At 36.7% G+C, this 24,860-nt stretch overlaps 1 protein-coding gene across 4 annotated transcripts in view; it reads left to right on the top strand.

Moving 5' to 3' along the window:
• LOC121854813 (neural-cadherin-like) overlaps positions 1-24,856 on the top strand; it is a 60,102-nt gene extending 35,246 nt beyond the window's left edge. The window contains exons 3-14 of one of the 4 annotated variants that reach the window (XM_042349613.1): positions 1,234-1,349; positions 4,173-4,337; positions 6,884-7,021; positions 7,872-8,018; positions 8,163-8,436; positions 9,618-11,890; positions 12,001-12,913; positions 13,279-13,468; positions 16,621-16,856; positions 20,270-20,479; positions 21,017-21,172; positions 21,544-24,856. In XM_042349613.1, coding sequence (XP_042205547.1) covers positions 1,234-1,349; positions 4,173-4,337; positions 6,884-7,021; positions 7,872-8,018; positions 8,163-8,436; positions 9,618-11,890; positions 12,001-12,913; positions 13,279-13,468; positions 16,621-16,856; positions 20,270-20,479; positions 21,017-21,172; positions 21,544-21,656 — 4,931 coding nt within the window. In that variant the 3' untranslated portion in view covers positions 21,657-24,856. Of the gene's footprint in view, positions 1-1,233; positions 1,350-4,172; positions 4,338-4,839; positions 5,005-6,883; positions 7,022-7,871; positions 8,019-8,162; positions 8,437-9,617; positions 11,891-12,000; positions 12,914-13,278; positions 13,469-16,620; positions 16,857-17,288; positions 17,531-20,269; positions 20,480-21,016; positions 21,173-21,543 lie in introns of all 4 variants that reach the window. The other 3 variants (XM_042349612.1, XM_042349610.1, XM_042349611.1) reach the window with 3 other exon arrangements.
• The last annotated feature ends 4 nt before the right edge of the window (positions 24,857-24,860 follow it).

Below are 24,860 nucleotides of genomic sequence, written 5' to 3'. Positions count from 1 at the left end.
TGTTACGGTACAGACGAAGGTTGAACTTTTACTGGATGCCTGGGAGGTGTTGGTCATGGTAGAGACACAGGAGGTGTTGGTCATGGTAGAGACACAGGAGGTGTTGGTCATGGTAGAGACACAGGAGGTCTTGGTCATGGTAGAGACACGGGAGGTCTTGGTCATGGTAGAGACACCGGAGGTCTTGGTCAGGGTAGAGACACAGGAGGTCTTGGTCAGGGTAGAGACACGGGAGGTCTTGGTCAGGGTAGAGACACGGGAGGTCTTGGTCATGGTAGAGACACCGGAGGTCTTGGTCATGGTAGACACACAGGAGGTGTTGGTCATGGTAGAGACACAGGAGGTGTTGGTCATGGTAGAGACACGGGAGGTCTTGGTCAGGGTAGAGACACGGGAGGCAGAGTCTACTATTTATGAGTATGGGAAACTGTCATTCGTATATTAGGTGGAAACTAAAAGTACTATATGTACAGTATTTCCTCAGCAGTAATTTACACAAACACCACAAACTATAAATAGTTATTTGTGTAACTGGAAAACTTGATGCATCAGCTTGAAAAGTAGAAGGCTCTTAATATTCTGAATGCCTTAAAATGAGAAGACTGCTCGTTTCATTTAATATAACGAGTACATTTACAAAAAGTAATTTTATATACGCTGTACTGTTACTGTGCTTATAGACACACACAATTACAGTATTGTTTTGTATTTAGTATAGCACAGTACAGTACAGTATTCTGTACTGTATTATATCATTTCTCTAGTACAGTATTCTTTTGAAAGAATGTCATTAAAAAGCTAGTTGTACTCTCCCTCCGTGGGCAGTGAGCCAATACAGGCACACACCTCCCAATTGTACAATTGTATATTTTATTGTTTGTTTATCGATATAAATTGTACTGTGCTTCACATTTATGTTTATGTACTGTAATCGACTCCTCAGGGTATTTCATATTTATTATTGATTTCCAGTACGGTACCTGTACAGTGTAAGTCTCTGTCCGAAAAATATTCCCCAAATTCCCAGCCAGGAACACATCCCCCCCTTAATAAATTGTGTATGGGAAAATTGGTTTCACATACGTATCTCAGTCTCACACATTGCAAGTTTCTCAAAAATGAAACCCTTGTGATAAACAATGACTACCCTTGCTGTATATCTTTTAGAGTTTCCAACATGTACCATAGTGTTTGTGCACATAAGCATTAATCTTACCGGTGTTTTACTTGCAGCTTCTCGCATCAGATATGAAATCACAAATGGTAATATTGGTGGAGCATTTGCCGTGAAGAACATGACTGGCGCCATCTATGTCGCTGGACCTCTGGACTATGAAACAAGGAAGCGGGTGAGTCGTCATTCTCGTTTGACTGTGGTAGAAGTTGAGGTGTTGATGATAACCATAATAGACTACTGTACTGTATTGAAGATTTAGTAACGTTTGTCAGTGGATATATTTACCCCATGATTATTGCATCTTTTGTCGATATTTCCTAATTTGGTGGATACGGTATAACTCTTTCATAAATGCTAATCTTCAGCAATAACAGTTGAAGCTGAATTATGGAGGAGGTCTTTCTGATACAGTGTTTTCCTTGAAGTAATACAAACACAATACAGTACTAATGTGTGGTATATAATGTAGTACTAAATCATCTTCAACATTTTTTTTTTATTAGTAGTGCAAATTCATCATAACAGGTATGGTAAATTTCAAGGTTTACAACAAGTGTTTTAAGCTTACCAAATCTACAAATAAACGTGACTTCAATTGACACAGAATTCATTGTACAGTATGTCATAAGAGTTAAATAAAGGTTGGGCTATGATTAGGGTCTTTATTACTACAAAATAATAATGCTCATAAAGATGTATTCGACTTTGAAAGCATCTTGTTTAGAATCTGCAGCAACAGGTATTGGGGTATGTGAGGGTAAGCTGGCAAGTCAAGGCCTTTTTGTTTACTATAGTACATAGTATAATATAATATGAAACAACAAAGTCCAACCATTGATTAAGCAACAGGGAACTAAGTAACCAATCACCGATCACTTTACATTCATTCATAATTTTTACTACGTACTATAGTAAACAAACAGCCTTGAGTTGCCAGCTGTCTCCAACAGTGTTCGAAGAATCTTGAACGAGACTTTACATACAGTATGTATCTATGTGTGTATGTGTGTACAATCAAAGACAAAAGTCGTGTCGCGGGTTTGTCCGAAGATTAAATATAACTCGTGAAACATTATGAGAGCTCCCAACCACAAGACAGAGCGCACCAAAAGTTTAACCCTTCGGCATATGCTTTCACCAAATTTCACTACACAACTTTTGTCGTTCATTGTACATAAAGTATGCATGTAGAAAAATATATTGAATTTTTTGTGAGAGAGAGAACAGAGGTCATTATGGCAAGAGGAGGATCTGGTGTACTGTAAATTAAATATTACTGGTAATTTATGGTCAAAATCTCTCGGTAGTTAAGGTGTGGAAGTTATTGGTAGATATGAAGTGTAGGGAGAAAGTTATTATTGTTATTTTCTGTAATAGATCAGAATTTCTTCATATTAGATGGGTTTTTTTATGAATTTTAAGAATACTGTAGGGCTGGGGTTATTGTAGGGGTGACCGCTCTGCCTTTGATATCACTAGGGATGAAGCTCTTTGGTGCCTCATGTAAGTATGTAAAGGTGGTAATGGTTTGTGACTGTACATTTTCGGAGGCTTAACCCTTATCAATGTTTATTATTCATAAGTGTAGTAAATGTGTGTAATTAACATAACTGAAACATGGAAAAAGATAAGTTTTTAATCAATTATTTCTTTTAAAGTTAGGGTGTAAAATATTACCAGAGTTCACTTAACATCTGCAATGTTTTGATGTACTGTATAGCAGACTCTTAATTTCAGGACATGACCCCAGTTCCGGAATTTATTTATGATGGGGCAAAAGGACATGATTACCCCCTTACCGAACAGTATCAGTAAAGTCCTTTACCTAGTTATTATAAGTTGTATTTCCTGCTATTGCTCCCTTAACAACACACACAACAGTCATCTAGTGCCTCAACTTGTACCAGTCTTAACATGTACAGTGTACTGCCTTTTAGTTTATTCCAGTGATGTTTTGTGTTTGTTATATGACCTCCCTTCCGTACTTTTCTGGATTAGTTTAAGTGTTCAGTAATTACTCCAATAACCACATATTTATTGTTACTTTCTTCCTTTTTTATTCTCACTTTTTTCTATTAATCTGAGTTTGGTTTTCATCTCCATCTGTTATCATCAGTTCAATATGCTTTAGTTTTTTCCTTGAAAATATATACAGTATAAAGTATTAAATACAGTATACGTAGTACACTAACAGTCTTGCTAGTTCTGACTACGTATTTACTCCTGATTAACAAATATTGTATATATATATATATATATATATATATATATATATATATATATATATATATATATATATATATATATATATATATATATATATATATATATATATATATATATATATATATATATATATATATATATATATAGTAAATCACTGTAGGTGCGCATGATCTAGGTATATGCTGATAACCACAAGGAAAGAAGAAAACACGAAGTTCCCAAGCGCTTTCGTGTAATTCACATCTTCAGGGGTGAGTACAGACTCACCCCTGAAGATGTGAATTACATACATACATACATACATACATACATACATACATACATACATATAAATAAATAATATGTGTTCCTGTTAGAGTAAGTTTCCATGTTTACATACAGTCTTCTTATCACCTCTGACACACACAGGTCATTTAAGGTGCACCACACCTTGATGTAATGCATAAACCTGGCCAAAAGTTTTATGGTATAAGGTCATCCCCATCTTTGTTAAGAACAGGGAAGAGTGGAGTAAGTGCCATTTGACATCATCAAACTTCACCATAAAGGTTGTTTGTTAGAAAAATTTGGATAGTATCATAATGGACTTCATTACATCTCTTAAATGTAGTCTAGATGTTCTTGAAATTGTGAATGATTCTTATAGTTCTCCATAGCCTCACTTGTGCAGTTTCTTCATCCTTTCTGTTTTCAGAATCATGTTAATGTGAATGAATAATGCCTGATTACAATGATATTTGTTTACTTAACGTGAACTCCATTTGTCCAGTATGAGCTCAAACTGGTGGCCTCTGACAACCGTAACGAGAACCACACCACAGTTGTCATTCATGTTAAAGATGTGAATGACAATCCACCCATGTTTGATCGGCCACTGTATGAGACGCAGATCACCGAGGAAGATGACCGCAGCCTGCCTAAAAATATTCTTACGGTCTCTGTCCTTTAAGATCTCTTTCTATGGCTTGCTCTGTTAATGCACCACTTACTTATGTAACCCTCTTGCTTGTGATAGTTTTCTGTGTTTTATGTTAACAAGTCATGAGCAGATTGTTGTAGACCTTGAGACCAAAACTATTGCCAAGTGTTTTAGTTTATTCCTCGTCAAGGTGTAAATGTGTTGCTCGTGACTGTAACACAAATTACAGTTTAGGCTTTTTAGACACAACAGTTATATATACTGTAATGTTGTTTTCCCCCCATGATGTGCATGTCACAGTCCTTCCAAACTTTTTTTTTTATCCCATAATGCACTTTCACATTATTTTGCCCCCTTTTATTCCAGTGAGGTGCATGTGCAGGAGATGTGATAGCAGTTTGATTTTACACTGAGCTTTTGTTTTTTTTTTGTTTTTTTTACTCCAGTAAGCATGCTAATGAAGGATCATGTTTACTGTTTTTGTTTTTGTTCCCCGGATGCTTGTTTGGTGGTTCAGTACGAACTGGCTCTAGTAGCCACGGATAGTGTCAACGAGGCAGCCACCAGGGTAATCATCCACATCGCTGATGTCAATGATCGCCCTCCAGAGTTCGACCGACCAAATTATGAAGCAACTATTGAAGAGGAGCGCAGTGAGGGTTTGCCTATACTGCTACGTCAGGTAGACTTTTTTCTTTTCCTTTTTTTTTCTTGTTTTCCTTTTTTCTTTTTTCTGTTTTAGGTGAAAAGAGAAAAAAGAATAATTATATATTAATAATATTGACAGGATAAGACTGAATAATGTAGGGCTGGACCTAAACAGGGTAGTGTTGGGGGAGGGGGGCAGCTGGTCCATCAAGTGTGTACAGTATATGCTATCCATAAACTAATAATTAAAAACACTTTAAAAACTTTGTTTCAAAGGATAGGATAATATACTTGAATAATACAGAAAACAGCGGGCTGGTCTTTTACCAATAATAATTAAGGAATGTATATAAGACCTCTTTATTTTCAAAGAAAAGTTTATTAATGCTCTTGTACTGTATAGTATTGCATACTCCTTACAGTGCTCCAAACCACAAAAGTTAACAAAATATATCAAAGTAACCAAAATTTATTGTAATAAATGAATGTAACCACAAAATTGAACATAATAGATCAAGATTAGCTATCAAATTTAACACAAAATAAAAGCACTGCAATAATCTTGATTCAGGATTTGTGTACACAGCTAATATACAGGACTCATACACTACCTGACTGTTTTATCATCCATAATACCTGTTAATTCCATCTGCCTTGGATGACCTTGACCAAAGCTAGTGATCACTTTATTTCTGTTTTTGTTTATAAACAGTCAACATTTATTCTGTCTCGTTTCATTGTAAAGGTCAAGTTAACTTTTGAAATTCTTCAGTAAGCTGAACAAAAACTCACATTTGCATGAAGTGACTGGTAAGGTTGCACTGACTTTAAGGATAATCTATATATATGATGGTTTAAACTTAGAGGCATCAACTGATTCAGCTAAAGCAACAGCTTCCATGTGTCACCAATTTGATCAATATTACCAAGACACTGTTTGGTAGCACAGATGACACTGGTTATCTTTGTCATAACCGTGCAGATGTCAGTAGCCCAATAATAATATATGACTTTACTTTTATTTAAATATTTTAATTTTGAGAGGAAGGCGGTCGGTACAGTACTAGGGTAAGGAGAGACTTCTTTATAGCATACTGTACTTGTGTCACTTTAGTGGTGCCTCAGTTGATATGAATGTAGTATAGCTTGTCTGTTCTCTTTACAACCAAAAAATATACAGTACAGTACAGTACCTGTACTTCAAATTTTAAATGTCAGAAATTTATTTACAAAACCAAGGTATAATGTCATGGCTTTTTATTAGATATATCACTTGGTGTGTAGGAAAGATGGTGTCAACATTGAACAGTGAGTTGGATGTATGTCACTACTTGTACATAAACTATTATTGTCTTCAGGAAATATTTCAAATTGAAAAGGAATCATGAGAGAGTAGAGAAAACATGGAGAAGTGTTCACTAGAAGTTACAGAGATACTGTAATGTATCAGTTTAACTTAACTCCTCCTGTCTTGAAGTGAAACATTTCATGGCTCATTTACCAGGTTATGACAGTTTATATTAGTCCTCTTAGTTGTTAAAAGTCACGGTTCCTCCTGTATTTCTAATGATAATAATAATGATCATGAGAATGCTGTCATACTCTCATTAAGTGTTGCCATTGACCCCATAAATGCATGACTACAGCTTAATTTATGTTAGATGTTGCTTCCATCCGCATGTTCAGTATAACCAGCACTTTAACAAAATTATTTCTCTTACAATATTTTATTTAAATGTGGAATTTTTGATGCCTCAGTTTGATTAGATTAGATTTTAGAAGCAATTAATATTTAAGATAATCATTGCAATATGGAGAGATTATTAATTTAACCGTAAATTGTGTGAAGTCTTGCGTTATACTAAATTTTGTGGCTCGTAAACGTTCCTAATAATCACTTTATGTCGACGCAGGTTACAGCCACTGATGGTGATCGTGATCGCATTCAAGATATCGTGTACTTCTTGACTGGCCAGGGTATTTATATGGACAACCCAGATCAGTCTCAGTTTGAGGTCAATCGGACGTCAGGAGAAATTTTTGTCAGGAAGGTTGGTAACTTGGCTCTACTTGTTTGTGTGAAAGCCTCCAAAACCTCAGCCAAACTGTGACAATTTTCACTACAGGGTTAATATCTATTTGCTTTGTTCTCTACATCTGTTTATTTTAACTTTTATCATTATTTACCTATTTACCTACCTCTTCATTCATTCATGTTATGTTGACCATATCATGTGTTCACTCATTATATGGCCTCTTCAGCCTGAGTCATTCTCTCATTACAGTATTATTAAGTTAGAGAATTAATGAACAATTCCCCTTGCACTCTGAACATTTCATAAAAATTAAGCTTATTTTGTTACCTGATGTGGGATATCAATACTGTAGTTTCCTTCCAGAAGAACAGTTTGAGAATAATCTAATGTATTTATATATTGTGCAGTATTTAGTTACCTTGTTTCTGGTGGTTTGTGGGTATATACTACAGTAATTGTAGGTGACAAAAGAAATATTTAAGCTCGTGAAACTTGATGATTTAAAAGGCCATCAAGCTTAGCAGTTTTAGCTGTAATGAGGAACCAATACATTTTGTTGGAGATGAAATACTGTAATAGATTTCCTGGTGGAAGTAAATAAATGAGCATAATCACTGTTGAGGATAAACTGGAACTTGTTCAATCCACTAAGGTTTACAATAGTTATTTTTGTATTTTACTGCATGTATAGGATGTTCATCACATGCCTAATCATGTTATATGATGATTTTTTTTTCTCTCTAAATTACATTATTATTTTTTTAAGATAAATGATGACATGATGTATTTTGCACTTTGTTTTTTCTTTTGCTTGAAACTTTATGGTTTATGGTTCATTGATAATAGTGTTATGTGTGTCTTGCAGCCTCTTGATCGAGACCACCCCAAGGGACGACCAACGTGGAGGTTCACTGTGTTTGCCCAGGATGAAGGTGGTACTGGCTTGGTGGGCTATGCTGATGTTCAAGTCAATCTCAAGGATATAAATGACAATGCTCCTATTTTCCCTCAGGTATACTGTGGCATTTGTTAATACTACACTAATAACTTACTTATCCTAAAGAAAAAAATTTGCTTAAATTCTTATGTACTAAATACACTCTATCTTTCAATGAGTTGGTCATTTGGTAATATATGTTTTCTTCTTTATCTTCAGATGGTTTATTTTGGAAATGTGACAGAAAATGGAACTCAAGGGATGGTTGTTATGACCATGACAGCAGAAGATTATGATGATGCAAATGAGGGTACCAATGCCAAACTCACATACTCCATTGAGAAGAATGTAATTGATGAGAACACAGCCACACCAATCTTTGAGATAGAACCAGATACAGGAGTGATCAAGACTGCAGTTTGTTGCTTGGACAGAGAGAAGACTCCAGATTATTCCATACAAGTTGTTGCTGTTGATGGTGGTGGATTAAAAGGTGAAGCAGTTTTGTTGGCATGTTATCAGTGAAGAGAAGCACTGCAGTTCTTACCTCTTGTTATAAGATGTTCTTAACTTTCTTAGTCTCCACAGTTTGCTGAAGGTGTCTTAGCTCTATAAAACTCTGAAGGTGTCTTAGCTCTATAAAACTCTGAAGGTGTCTTAGCTCTATAAAACTCTGAAGGTGTCATAGCTCTATAACACTCTGATGGTGCCTTATTTCTGTAACACACTGAAGGTGTCTTAGCTCTATAACACTCTGAAGGTGTCTTAGCTCTATAACACACTGATGGTGCCTTATCTCTGTAACACTCTGAAGGTGTCTTAGCTCTATAACACTCTGAAGGTGTCTTAGCTCTATAACACTCTGATGGTGCCTTATCTCTGTAACACTCTGAAGGTGTCTTAGCTCTATAACACTCTGAAGGTGTCTTAGCTCTATAACACTCTGAAGGTGTCTTAGCTCTATAACACTCTGATGGTGCCTTATCTCTGTAACACTCTGAAGGTGTCTTAGCTCTATAACACTCTGAAGGTGTCTTAGCTCTATAACACTCTGAAGGTGTCTTAGCTCTATAACACTCTGATGGTGCCTTATCTCTGTAACACTCTGAAGGTGTCTTAGCTCTATAACACTCTCCATTCATAAACAGAAATTGCTTGTTAATCATATTCTGTTCTTTATTTATTTAATATTATATGAAATACATTTTGAATTGTATTAGTACAGTTGCAATATACAGTTGAAATTTTAATAAAGCTTTGTGTCAGTTGTCTGAAGTTGTGTAAGCAAATTACTGTAAATTACTGTAATAGGTTGCATATGACACTAATACAGAGTCAGAGCAAAACAAAGGTGGAGTATAACAGTACTGTACTTAAGTCTTTATACAGATCCTGTGGACTGTTTCTTTTAAGGTTTTATGATGCCTTTTTATCATTACCACATGATTCCCTGGTGTTAAAAGTTAGAATGTTACAGGAAATTAGAAGAATTCTCCAATGCATTTATTCAACTAAAAAGGAACTTGTTTACATGCACAAATATATTCCAGCAGTCAAACCTCTTACATCCTTCACTGACTTTTTATTATTACACTTAACTTGTATGGCAAAACAACTAATGTGGAAATTTTTATTTGTTAAAATACTTTAATTGATTACAATATCATTCCGCAGGGACTGGAACTGCAAGTATTCGTGTGAGAGACATCAATGATATGCCGCCGAGATTCACAAAAGAAGAGTGGCAAACAGAGGTGGATGAAACAGAAGGTGCACTTCTTCCTGAGCAAGCCATCCTGACAGTCACAGTTCATGATGAGGATGAAACCAATAAATTCCATTACAAAGTTATTGAATCCTCTGGATTTGGTGCAGATAAATTTACAATGGTTAGAAACAATGATGGCACCGGTTCCCTGAAAATTGTGCAGCCACTGGATTATGAAGATCCAATGCAACGTACTGGTTTCAGGTTTAAAATCCAAGTGAATGATAAAGGAGAAGACAATGATGCTGAGAAGTACCATGTTGCTTACTCATGGGTAAAAGTAGAACTGAGAGACATCAATGACAATAAGCCACAGTTTCTTAAACCTAATATTGAAGTGCCTGTATTTGAAAATGCAGAAATTGGTAAAAGTTTAGAGACTTTTAAAGCAACAGATCCTGATCAAGGTGGACAGAGTAAAGTGTTGTATGCAATAGACAGGGCATCAGATAGGAGGAGACAATTTGCTATTGATAGTTCTGGTACTGTCAAGATTCAAAGAAGCTTGGACAGAGAGGAAAACCCACGTCATTCAGTAAAGATTTTAGCAATAGATGATGGTTTGCCTGCAAAGACTGCCACAGCTACTCTGACTGTGATTGTTCAAGACATCAATGACAACTCGCCGAGATTCCTGAAAGATTATCGTCCAGTTCTCCCAGAGAATCAGTCGCCCAGAAAGATAGTAGAGGTATTGGCGACTGATGACGATGACAGATCAAAGGGTAATGGACCACCTTTTCACTTCCGAATGGATTCTACGGCATCTGATGAAATTCGAGCATCCTTTAAAGTAGAACACATCCCTAAAGGAGCTAATGGGGATGGAATGGCAGTCATCTCTTCTCTGAGAACCTTTGATCGTGAAGTACAGAAGGAATATCATGTACCTATTGTGATCAAAGATGCTGGCACTCCTCAGATGACTGGCACTTCTACATTAACCATTATTATTGGAGATGAAAATGACAACAAAATGCAGCCAGGAGCAAAGGATATCTTTGTTTATAACTACAAAGGGCAGGCCCCAGAGACACCAATTGGTCGCGTATATGTTTATGATCTTGACGACTGGGATTTGCCAGACAAAAAGTTTAATTGGGCTACTGAAGCACATCCTAACTTTAAATTGAATGAGGACGATGGGATGATCACCATGAAACATGGCACTGGTGAAGGCTCCTACTTCCTACAGTTCCATGTGTATGATCGCAAGCACACCCAAACAGATGTAGAAGCTAATGTAACTGTAACTGTAAAAGAAATTCCTGAGATAGCTGTTATTAATTCAGGATCCATTCGCATTTCAAATATGACAGATGAGGACTTTATCCGAATATGGGATTACAAAACTCAACGAGTTGTACGCAGTAAAGCAGATATGTTTAGAGAAAAGATAGCAAGATTAGTAGGAACAAATGTGGAAAATGTTGATGTATTCAGTATACAATTAAGACATGAAAGACCATCTATTACGGATATTCGTTTCTCTGCTCACGGATCTCCTTACTACCACCCTATTAAGCTAGATGGTCTTGTTCTGCAACATCGGGCAGAGATTGAAGCAGAAATAGGTATCAACATCACCATGGTTGGCATTGATGAATGTTTGTATGAAAATGTAGCTTGTGAAGGGTCATGTACCAACCATTTAGTTATTTCCAATTTGCCTTATATGGTGAATGCAAACAAAACTTCCTTAGTAGGTGTAAGGACTGAAGTGATTCCAGAGTGTACATGTGGAGCGAGAAACTTTTCCGTCGAGGAATCATGCCGTCCAAACCCTTGTTATAATGGTGGTCGATGTATAGAAGGAAAATCTGGGGTGCACTGTAGATGTCCAGATGGATATGATGGGCCGAGGTGTCAAATGGCGACACGAACTTTCAGAGGAAATGGATTTGCTTGGTTCCCTCCTTTAGCAATGTGTGACAGTTCACATATCAGCTTAGAATTTTTGACAAGACGCCCTGATGGCCTCCTCTTTTACAATGGCCCCATCACCCCACCCGAAACAGACGAGATTATAGTTTCTGACTTCATAGCATTAGAGTTAGAGAATGGACGACCAAGACTTCTTATTGACTTTGGATCTGGGACGCTGCAATTAAGAGTCAATACCAAAGCTAATCTTAATGATGGCATGTGGCATAAAGTTGACATCTTTTGGGACACAGAGGTAAGCTTATTGTATTTTTAAATATTAATTTTATTGTAGCATATTTTAAAAATAAGTTTGTACAGTTGAATTGCATATTTTCATGCTAATGTAATGTTTTGTCTTTACAGAATGTAAGAATAGATGTTGACCATTGTGTTGCTGCAGAAGTACAAGAACCAGAGGATGGAAGTGATCCTATTTTTGATTCTTCTGGATGTCAAGCTAAAGGCACTATACCTCCATTCAATGAATACCTAAATGTAAATGCACCTCTGCAGGTTGGAGGCCTTGCTCATGAACAGCCTGATCCTAGTTTGTATAAGTGGTTACATGTTCCTCATGGTCGATTCTTTAGTGGTTGCATAAGGAATCTTATGGTGAACAGTGAGCTTTATGATCTGGCCCGTCCTGGTCAGTATCGTAACACTCAGGTGGGTTGTCCTCAACTTGAGGAGGCATGTAGAAGTAATTCCATAGTTCCTACTTGTGGACCAAATGGTATCTGTTCAGGCTCACTCTCACAACCTGTATGCAAATGTAAGCCAGGCTGGACAGGCCCTACTTGTGATGAACCTACCAACTCATCATACTTTGAGACACAGTCATATGTCAAATATGCCTTGTCCTTCAAGCCCAATGCATTCAGTACAGAAATTCAGCTCAGATTCCGCACTTGGCAAGAGTATGGCGAACTATTCAGAATCTCTGATCAGCACAATCGAGAATACGGAATCTTGGAGATTAATAATTGTCGGTTACGTTTCCGTTATAACCTGAACAGTCTTCGAACTCAAGAGCATGATCTGTGGCTGTCAGCCGTTACTGTTAATGACGGCATTTGGCATTCAGTGATGGTAGAGCGCCATGGATCCACATCAACACTAATGCTAGATGGTGGTGAAGGTCGTCGCTATAATGAAACAATGGCTTTCTCCGGACATATGTTGATGGATGTTGACAAGCAAGAGGGGGTGTATGCTGGTGGCAAGGCAGAGTACACAGGAATAAGGACATTTGAAGTATACAATGATTACAAACTAGGTAAGTCAACCTCATATGTATTTTTAAATGTAATTACTATACTGTATAGGTAGAGATTTGAAATTTTGATTATTTCTAGAGGAAAGATAAAAAGACATATTTGATAATTTAGGTTAAATAAAATACCAATTAGAAAGTTCTGCGGAGTCATTGAGGATATTTGGACTTATAGACAGTAGGTGATATATTTATTATGGTGTGATAAAGCTAGATGTAAATGCATTGGTGGAATGTAGTTTAAATGAATTGAGTTCATGATTTTATTTTTAATCTGGATAATAGGTTGTCTGTATACATCACACCTGTTATATGTCGCCTTACAATATGTAGATAGAGGATTGTCATACATTTATGTTATCCTGTAGGATGCTTGGATGACATTCGTCTAGAAGGAAAGCACTTGCCTCTGCCTCCTGGTCTGAATGGTACCCAGTGGGGACAAGCCACAATGTTCCGCAACCTGGTCAAGAACTGCATCTCTCAGAACCAGTGTGTCAACGTCACATGTCTGGCACCATTCACCTGTAAAGATCTATGGATGAAACATGAGTGTGGGTAAGTAATACTGCAAAATCATAAAGAAAAATTTAAAGGGGGTAAGATTCATTTGCATTTTTAGGAATGTATCAAATTTGCTTGATGGCAAACTGTAAAGAAGATACAAGAGATCATACAACTTAGGTTTCTGCCAACAGGTAAACATTTCTAACCCACGCAGATGTGGAATAATAATTATAATATTTACTACGTAAAACAGCAAAGACTATATAAAAAAGACGGGAAAGCGTCTACCTTTATTGATAAAAATAACGTGAGCCACGGAGCTCCGATCAGTGCCATCTGTTGGCAATGTGTCTAACTAAAAGCCTGGGGCGCTTGAGGGTAGTGTTTCCATGGTAACCAGCGGAGTGAGCTGATATTACCTAGACGTTCTTAATGTGCACACACACACACACACCCCACATCCCACATACAATATCACACAGTAAATTTTTTATGATCAATGATATATAGCAGCGTGAAAACGTAAAACACAAGCTCAGGGTGATCTGTTTTTGTACGTGTGCATATGGCACACGGGTGATGGTGACACCCACTCATGGTTAAATGTCCTGGTCTTCGTGTAAACAAACAGACATTGTACAGACGACCTGCGCCTTGCACACTAACGCCATCTGTCGAGCCCGCGGCCAACGATATGCTATGTGGCTTACACAGTTTTTGCCTTACATTCCCGTCTTTCTTATATAGTACAGGTATTTGGTAAAACAGTGATGATGTCAAAGATCATTTATGCAAAAGCTCTGAAAACCAAAATGATATAAAACTGAAAGTTTTTTGAACAGACCGAACTGTGTGAAGGCATGTAACTCTGGGTATATTTGATGAAAGGATAAAGATAATGTAATAAACTTTACTTCAATAATTTAGAATTGCGAAGAACTGTACAGTACCTGTAAATACAGGTTCAATATGTAAAATCCACTTGTGAGGAAACTGGGAGTGTGAGAAAATCATGAATTTTCAGCATTATGCTGTATCAGCCTATGGACCCAATCCAAACCTCACATATATTAAACCCACATCCTGAACAAAATCTGTAGTGAAGCACATAACAGTTGCATTAAGTTGCATTAGCATTGATAAATGTAGGTCAAGTATGTAGTGCAGCTGGTTGGGCCAGTCAACTGACTTGGCTGCACTGTTTCTATTTGTCTTAACCTGTAACCCACAAACTTCTATATTCATACTAATCACAGCTAAGATTTTAGCTACAGTGTTTAAAAATACCCAAACTAAGTCATGTTTACTGTTAAAAAAAAAATTAAGTGCGAGAGACGGTTGTAGTAGTAAACACATCTCATCGGTCAGATTTGAGGTCTGGATCCAGGCCTGTATAGGCTAGCTGAGGCTTAGGTTATTGTAATGTAAATAAGCCTAGGCATCCGAAAATAAATTTATTTCAAAGCCAAAATGCAGTGGATCTCAAATTTTTTGGATAAAGGGTCTTTGACCTATACAGTGGTCCCTCGGTTAACGAGCACAATTCGTTCCAGCAGGTTGCTCGTTAACCGAAAACTCATTAACCGAAACCATTGTTTCAATGGGTTTTTGGGTAATTGGTTCCAGCTCACCGAAAATTGCCTAAATTCAACAAAAAAGGTGATGATGATGATGATGATGGGAATTAGAATGGGGGTGGAGGAGAAGGAAGAAGAGAAGGCATTGGGGTGGAAGAGAAGTCACCCCATGGCACCATTTCACCCATAAAATTTTAGTTCTCTTGGTGTAATTCAAGATTATTTTCTTTAAATCAACACTGCACTGCATTATATATTGTCAATATGTAAAATAAATTTCAAAATGACCAATAATTTGCTTGGAAACACAGAAAAAAAGCATTTAGTTGAAGAGAGTCTCAAGCAAGATGTTACCTCCACTGAAAACAGAGAGAGACTAACGCCTGTCTGGTGTGTTAACAGGCTGGATGGCACGCCAGAAACTAGTTTCTTTACCTTCAATTATGTTCAATAATTGTTAAAATGACTAAAAAAGTTAATATTAAACTTTTAAAATTATTGAATAGTATAAACTTCTTGATATTTACTAAAATAGTAAGGAATTTAAGCCCTAAAACCGATTACTGTATTGGCGGACTAATACTACAGCTGGTGGACCGCCAAATGCAAGCGAAAACATGTTGAAGTCGGCTCGTAAAAAACTCGTTAATCGAGGGATTGCTCGTTAACCAAAGTTAAGAATCTTATGGAAGGTAAATCGTTAACCGAAATCTCGTTAACCGAGGCGCTCGTTAACCGAGGGACCACTGTAGTGTAATTTTCTGGAAGAGAATGATTTCTCACTTCTGAATAAGTTTCTGTATTATTGTCATTAAAACTGGTAAAAAGGTAATATAGTACAGTGTCAGTTTTACTTAGCCCAAACAAAACATGATTCAAAAACAAACTATGAGATTACTGTAATAAACTTCATCACAAACATTTTCTATTACATTGTACAGTACAAGGTACAGTACTGTATAATGAAATGTTTAAAATATTCTGCATTAAATTCATTCTACTCGAATGTTTTTATTTACAAAAGATCTAAATGAAAATATTCAACTTCATTTACTTTTTCAACAGTACCATATTTATGTTACATACCTGTACTGTACAGTATTTGTAGGTGACAATAATAGGTATTGAATATTCACATTTAAGGTGTTTGTCTCTGCAGCCTGTACTGTATATACAGTATAGATTTTCTGAATATATTTTATGATAAACAAACTTTAGGTAATAATAATTAGTACTGTTATAATGTTGGGAAATGCTTAATGGAAAGTTGGCTTAGTAGTGACTGATATTTTCTTTAGTGCTTTACCCTCTTACATGTCTCTTACTTAACTGTGTAACTCGGTTTTGATTCCCATTTGGGCTTGGAACTCAACAGTGGTTATTGACAAGGCATGCAATTGTTAATGTTTCATTTAAAATAATTTGTGTTATATACACTAATAGACCTCTCTCTCTTATTTTTGCTGCCCCCCATCCTCTGGAAACTGGTAAAATTGGATACTGTATATCTATCTTACTTTAAATTTCTTACACATAAAATTGTACAAAATAAATCCTCAAACTTTTCTCTTCATGAATTGTGTGTGTTGTGCATGATCTAACATGGCACTAAAATACAAATTTTAGATGTGAGGATGGTACTATACTCTCAAGTAATCAAGAAGTATGTGTAGACCAGGATGAGTGTCTGAATGACCCTTGTCAGAATGGTGGCACTTGTCATAACCAGGAACCATCATACATTTGTGATTGCCTGCGAGGCTTCTATGGCAAGAACTGTGAACTCTTGCAGGAGGGCAGGACTGTGCGGCTTAGCTTGGGAGCTCTGGCCGCTATTCTTGTTTGTCTTCTTATTATTTTGGGTAAGACTTCTGAAGGAACATGATCTGACGAGAGATCGGGCATTACGTCTGTTTAGCTATTGTCTTGCCCCGCTCCTAAGCGCCATTATAATGAAATGAATAGTTGAAAACTTGCATGCCTTTCTACGTACCCTATCACTTGCATGCCTTTCTACATACACCAGTATTAGCAGAAAATCGTAAACAGATGTCAGGAACTCTTTCCTGGTAAGTTTTTGTTTGTAGTTCTGTAGTTGCATGAGCTGTAATGTTAGAATTATATGCCAGTATCTCTATTTAATAACCCGTGGTAAGTAACTATTGCATGTGTTTTTGTCCTTCCTTTCCCAAAGGTAATTTACTTTTAAAACTTGACTGTAGACAGCAGTCCCTCCAACTAAGAAGAATAAGATTCAACAGGTAAACAGTACTCTTCAATCATTCATTCCTCAGCTGCCCAGAAGGCTCAGTTCCAAACCTTGACAACTGTGTCAACATCAACGAGTGCGAGCTCTGGCAACCATGTTATAATGGAGGTGTGTGTCAGGACTTGGAGCCTGAAATGGGTGGCTATGTGTGCAACTGTATTGACGGCTTCCATGGAACTGACTGCAACATTATATTGGAAGAAACAATACTCAAACCTTCCACTGATTTTGTTGTTGCTATTGTCATCTGTATTCTCGTATTGCTAAGTAAGTTCTCTTCCTTTTATTTTTTTGTAACTTTATTTCATTTATTTATTTTTTTATTATTATTTTTTTTTATGAATAATTGTTGTCCTTCGTATTTCTCCCCTTCCTTGGGAGGCAGGATGATATCACTCTGTATTACAGTAGTCATATTAACTTGATTCAAGAGTTATATAGTGAGTTATGTTTTTATCTAATTGTCATGTATAGATAATATCAGTACATCCACATTCTTATTATTTAATATTCTTCCACAGTGTTTTTATTTTAATAATTGCCCTTAACCCTTTGAGTCCTGGAGAGTCAAACCATCATCTTCAAAGGGTTAAAACATCATCCCCAAAGAGTTAAAACATCAAAGGGATTAAATCATCATTAAAGGGATTAAATCATCATCAAAGGGATTAAATCATCATCGGGATTAAATCATCACCCTCGGGGATTTAATGTTCATTACATGTTTCAAGCTGGGCCATTTCAGTAGTGAGTAAATACTGTATAAGAGAAGATGGAAATTAAGTATTATGATTGTCTTGCCTTGAATCTATACAATAAGACTGTGTGATCATGTCAATTATGGACTCAGGTGTCTACCATTTGCTGATGTCTGTGAATACTCCAGTGGTCAGTACTGGCACAGTAAGAGTTACAGCTTTTTAAGAGCTGGAACTATTATGTAAACTGTATTTTTTTATTGCAGCATTGTTTCAGGGTTGAGGGAAGTCGGAAAGATATCACAAGGAAGTGAGAAAAATATTACTAGGTTGAAAGAAGTGAAAAAGATATTACATGGTTGAAGGAAGTGGGAAAGATATCACATGGTTGAAGGAAGTGGGAAAGATATCACTAGGTTGAAGGAAGTGGGAAAGATATCACTAGGTTGAAGGAAGTGGGAAAAATATCACTAGGTTGAAGGAAGTGAGAAAGATATCACATGGTTGAAGGAAGTGGGAAAGATATCACTAGGTTGAAGGAAGTGGGAAAGATTTCACTTGGTTGAAGGAAGTGGGAAAGATTTCACTTGGTTGAAGGAAGTGGGAAAGATATCACTAGGTTGAAGGAAGTGGGAAAGATATCACATGCTACATTTCTTTCATTAAGTTTTTCATTCAGACACACACACACAGTGGTCCCACGGTTAACGAACACAGTTCGTTCCACAGAGTCGTTCATTAACTGAATCTATTATTTCAATGGGATATTGGGTAATTGGTTCCAACTCACAGAAAAAGTACATACAAAGTACTGTATACCAGTAATGGAATTAACAAAACATTAAATATAAACTAAATACAGTTCTGTACTGGACAGTATAGGCTACTGTACAATAATAAATAAAAACAATAGTATAATGTATTTTGACTTACTTTGAGGTGTATGTTGTATTACCGGCAGCTTTGTTTACATATTAAACAGCTGATTGTAGAGGCAGTTGACGATGACATGCCATATTCTTTACAGAGTGCATTGGTTTTAATGCCTTCTTCGTGTTTCATAATAATTTCTGCACTGTATATGATCAATATGTTAACTAAATTTCAGAATGACCAATAATTTTAATGTAAAAATGTAAAAATATTCAAGGGGCAACAAAATCGATATTCACTCCACTGTAAACAAAGTTAAACTGAGAAGCGTTGTTGGGTGATTCAATCAGCTGATGGGCGCACAAAAACTGTTCCCTGTACTATCTGTATTACCAATATGTTAACTAAATTTCAGAATGACCAATAATTTTAAACTAAAAAATGCAGAAATATTCAAGAGACCAACTTTCTTGATATTTACTTCACTGGAAACGAATGTAAACATAGAACCAATTACTGTATTGGCAGACTAGCCGATCAGCTGATGCGCACAAGAAAACTTATTTGTCGTAAGGATTTCATTAATCGAAGTTTTGTTTGTTAATTGAACTGAAAATCCTTATGGGAGCTAATTCGTCAATCGAACCATTCGTTAACCGAGGGACCACTGTATACTGTAGGTTGGCATGTTATGGAACCAATTTACCATTGCTCACCTGACTAACATGTATATACTTGTTTAACCTTTGACCTTAGCTCATTTCAGATGGTATGTTGTATTGGACATTGTAATACATCTGTTCTCTTGATGCAGCTGTCTAGTTTCTTTATCTTTTCACATTCAGACGATACATAGTTTATTGCTTGTATGGTTACGAAGTATATGCTTCACTGTATTTCCAATTTCACATTCATTCTCATTTTACTATTTTCTGCTATAGTGACACCTCTATTTAATGGACTACATGTATAGGGAGATGAAAATCTGTTATATCTAGGGTCTGGTACATAGATGTGAAACCTCCATCTAACGAGCCAATGGAGATGAAAGTCTATTATATCAAGGGTTTATGAGATGTGAAATACCCATCAAACGGTTACAGTATCTCCATATTATGGAGATAGAAGTCCGTTATATCGAGGGTCTGTTTAATGTGATACTCCCATCTAATGGATTATATGAAGGTTTCACTGTACTTGTCTTGCTTTTTGTTGTGATGTTTGCCTCACTCTTGTTTTTCAATTTTCATGATTTTTTTTTCTATCACAGCTTCTTTTTTTTTATTGCACCAAGTTATTCCATTCTTTTCTTTTTCTTCCCCAAATATCTCGTGAACATATATTTTTTTTAACCAGAACCTGATTCTGCTACAAAAGTTGATATTCAATACTTCTAAGGAAAAATTATTTAAAAACTACTGTTCTCTCACCTAAGTTCTGGTATTGGTGTTCGTGGTTTACAACCGACAAAAGGAGCGCCACTTCCCCAAAGCTGATCCATATGACGATGTACGTGAAAACATCATTAATTATGATGACGAGGGTGGTGGAGAGGATGACATGACAGCCTTTGACATCACACCTCTGCAAATTCCTGTGGGCCCGGCCATTGGTAATGGTGGGCCTCTCATGGGCAAAATGCCATGTAAGTTACGGAACAGTATCTGAACTTGCTCTAACCATATTTAGCATTGATTTACTTGAAAAAATTGGAAACCAAGATAATGGTAAAATGAATGATTACTTTAGAAGTGTATGGGATGAGGGGTGGGTGTCTGAAGAGGAGTTGGAAGGAAGAGGATAAGGGAAGCTGATAGACAGGAGGTGATGGAGATTCAGAAAACTGTGATGGTTGTGAATGGGAGGGAGAGAGGAATTTAAGCTCCAGATGAATAGATTAATTATGGCAGAAAGAAAAAGTGATTAATTGCTTATAAGGGAGTCTGTAGTACTCTTGATTCTAGCTACACTACCATAATTGTAAAAGAATTTCAAGAAAAACTAAAGGTAATAGTAAGAGCAGAGAATTTGTTGGTGGCTAACAGTAGAGTAAATGGATTAGGCAGCATATTAGTAGTAGGGAAGCAGGAACTGCATAAATAAGATTTTATCCATATGTATTTTGAAGTAATTTATTTTCCATTTTATTAAAGAGTCTTATCATCTTTATTATTATTGATAGATGGCCCAGGAGGTCAGCCAGATGTGGGAGTATTCATTAGTGAGCACAAGAGCAAGGCTGACAATGATCCTAACGCTCCACCATTTGATGACCTCCGCAATTATGCATATGAGGGAGGTGGTTCTACTGCCGGCTCTCTCTCATCTCTGGCCTCTGGTAAGTTCATCACTAGTTGTCTCTATTTTCTCTATAAATACATATCTTGAGAGGTTGCTGTTATTTAGTGTAGATATATTAACTTATAGAATCTTCATATAAAATAATCCATTGTACTCCAAGGCATATCTAATGTGTTGGTATGGTATTCACATATGCTCTTAATTTTTCTTATTTTATAGTTTTACATTATTTTTTTTTTCTTCTAAGCCATATCATTTATATAGAGTGGAATAAGTGTTAAAGAAGTCCATTTTTCTGAGCACTGTAAGATTTATTGGGGGGTCCTAACTCTTTATCCAGCACCTCTCAATCCCTGTAGGTGCCGGATAACTGGGATTCTACTGTACATGTATTTTTCTTCCTCACAGGCACTGATGACAACGAACAGGACTTTGACTATTTGAACAACTGGGGTCCACGCTTCAGCAAGCTAGCAGATATGTATGGCCATGGAGAATCTGAAGAGGAGGAGGATCATTAAGTCTCAAGCTGGAGCCTTGCCATGGGATTCACCTCATTGACAGAGAAATTTTGTCTCTACCAGCATGGAGCACTGTTGACATTTTTTAACACAGGAGGACTCTGGTCAGGAGGGAGGGATCCGTCCCTCTATCTTATTATAATCTGAAGGTCTATGTGGAGATAGATGTTGCAAGATTGTTTCACTTACATCATACATGTTGCCTTAAATAGTTAATTATTAAATCAGCAATATCAACATGATTACCAAATCGTGAATCACATCAGTATGTCAGTGAATGTCTGAAATCTTTACTGGTGCTATATATATGAAATTCAATCTTCAAGTCATTATGGTTGCAATTTCTAAAGTTTTAATATGATTCATTACAGTTTTAATATACTTAAGGTGAATACAGTATTAGAATACTCATGGAGTCACATATGTAATATATAGCATATTCCATAATCTCCTTCTTTGTGGTAAAGAAATACATCCTCCGCATAGCCTCCTTCAGGTAGCCATGAATCAAGAGTGGCCGTGTTGCAGACTGACCACAGAGCCTCTCCAGAAGAGACTTGTCCTCCTGCCTTGTGTTCTGCACATTGATGGCATGACCCTCACAGTGCCAAGACTTTAACAATGAGGTGATTGAAAATGCCAGTGTTCAGTGTAGACTTGAAGCTCCCTCTACCATCATTTGTGGTGATGAGACAGGTCCTATCTATTTAAGAACTGATGGACAGCCAGCCTAGATCAAGGCAGTGTATCAGTCTCATTGATGACTGTGGTGGGAGAACTAACATTCCATAAAAGACAGTTGTGTGATAGTATGGGATGAAAGTGGAAAGAAGACTTGGATTGAATATTTACGTGTTTTTGTTATGACCCATGTTACGTGCCAAGTACCCCAGGCAAATCTTCCTTTGATTTGTGAATTACTGACTTTCAAAGTACATTTTGTGCTGTTCTTACTGAATTTTGTTCGTCCTCACTCACTACAACTGTGAAGCATATCAAGAAATACAAAGTTCAATGTATTGCACCACAGACTCTCTGTGAGGGCAGCATTTATTGGTTCTCATATAATGAGTTATGTAGTGTACTCTTAATTGTGTGCATGAGGATGTGGTTGGTTTGTCTCCCCTTGTATACTACTCTCACCCTTAGTTTATATCAGGTCAGTACTGCAACTCTGCATTTTGCAGGCTAAAGCCAGGCCTGTATACTCACAAATGAATCTCAGGCAGTACTGAATTACCCTGTATGAGGAAAGTGTTGAATGTATGTGAAGTTTTTGTACATGTGTAGATATTTAAGGAGGAGATAGATGTCTCAAAGAATGAAATAGTTCTTTTTCAATATTTGCTCATCTGTATGAAAGCTAGACAGCAAGATCAGTTAGACATGTGACGACAGCTTCATTATTGTAGGCATTCACTGATTAGAAGTTTGTTACTGAACTGTAGTCTTCTCTTGGTGTCTTGCTGTGCAAGTTTTTGGAAGAAGTGACAGTTGATTTCTCAAGTGCTGATGTTTGTAGATTGTGGGTCAATCATGGATGAAGTGACCAGGATATCTCCTGCTTAACAATTTTTTTTTTATAAGTCTGTCTTAATTTAAGTATGGTATTCTATACTGCAAAGGAAGCAATAAATGCTTGCTTACTGTTTTTTTTATTCTGCTTTGATCTGATCTTGTTAGTGTACATACATAACTTCTGAGATAAAGGAATATATCTCCACTTGGTCACTTTTGTCAAGCAGGTGTTTCCCCAGTTGAACCTGAGCCTCTTCACCCATGTTGCCCCACCCCACAAATTCCCCCAGGTCAGTTATCCTCCCATTCCTGTTCCCGGAACCCCATTCCAGCCCTGGCGTAATATGGGCTGCCACAGCCCGCCGCCCACCTACCCATCCATAGGTCTCGCCTGTGGTGATGTCCCCTCAGAATTGGAAGTCTTTTTCCAGTCCACAAGTTTATTTCTCAGTCTGTGTTAATAGCTATAAATTATCTTTGGACCCAGAAAATCAATTATTTAACAAAAGCATTATTACATTAGAAGAAAATATGTTCAGAATATGAATTCATCACCACACAACATAACCTCAACAGCACTGCCATACTTGGTGGGAGCAGGCTGGGTTGTTTAGTCATTGGCTTCTTGTATTATTATCATTATTATTATTATCATCCTAGTGTTAGAGCTATTGTGCACAAGTTGATCATAAATAGAACGGTGCTGGTCTCGGATCAATTTCAGTGGGTCCTCTCAGTATTCTTGGACCAAATAAATAAATTATTATCTTGTATCTGAAAGGGAGATGAGAAGAAAAAGAAATCTGAGTTTTCTTGTGCAGAGCATTAACTCCACCCACCTATGCACCAACTTAACCATGCTTTAGTCCCTTCATTTACTAATTGTTTCAATCATCAGCTGAACGTGACAAGGTCAGTGACTCATTTTGCCACCCTGTAGTCTCTGCACAAGACAACAAACTTTTCCCCCTGAAGTTTGCCGAGCCCAGCCAACATGTTTTTATAGCATTCCATATACCAAATGATGTATGTATGAATGCATTATTCATTTTCACATTTTGTATCAAAGAATTATCATCTTACTAGAACTCAAGGAACATTTAAACCAGATTTCTCTGATCTGTCCAAAGCATGGTGACATTGTGTTTGTAGACTGTAGTTCATAAAGCCAGTTTTCTTGAGCCTTATTGATTTCATATCTGACTTTCTTGATTATTAATTCCATGTCATATCCTTCATTGGCTAGTTAATTTTTCCATTTTTATATTTTTTAAATGCTCTTTACATCCCAATACAGAGAAATCTGGCTCATTCCCAGGCCGAAGTATTCTGTGCGATTTGTATGAATGTTATGTATCAATTTCAATTGTATCCTCGCTTATTAAATGTGTCACAAACCCCAGAATTTCTCATTGTAGTGTCTCAAGTCCATTTGCTATTCTTAAGAGAACTTTGGCCCAGGGAATCAGAAACGGTCAAAGAGTAGAAGAATATTTCCTAAAAAAAAAATAAAAAATAAACGAAAGTTTTGTACCCTTACTCATGCTGAGTTAAAGTTATCCAGCAGAAATGTCCCAGAATGGGCAAGAAGCCATAGCAACTAAGCTTTTGTTTGATGTTTTTAAGCTGTGATTTTACTGTGTCTGCATTGTCATCTGAAATAGATTAAAAGCCTTTGTGTATGTG

Source organism: Homarus americanus, unplaced genomic scaffold, assembly GCF_018991925.1.
Source record: "Homarus americanus isolate GMGI-L3 unplaced genomic scaffold, GMGI_Hamer_2.0 scaffold53233, whole genome shotgun sequence".
NCBI lineage: Eukaryota > Metazoa > Arthropoda > Malacostraca > Decapoda > Nephropidae > Homarus > Homarus americanus.
Note: the sequence above shows the minus strand (reverse complement) of the source record. Positions and strands in the feature narration are given on the sequence as shown.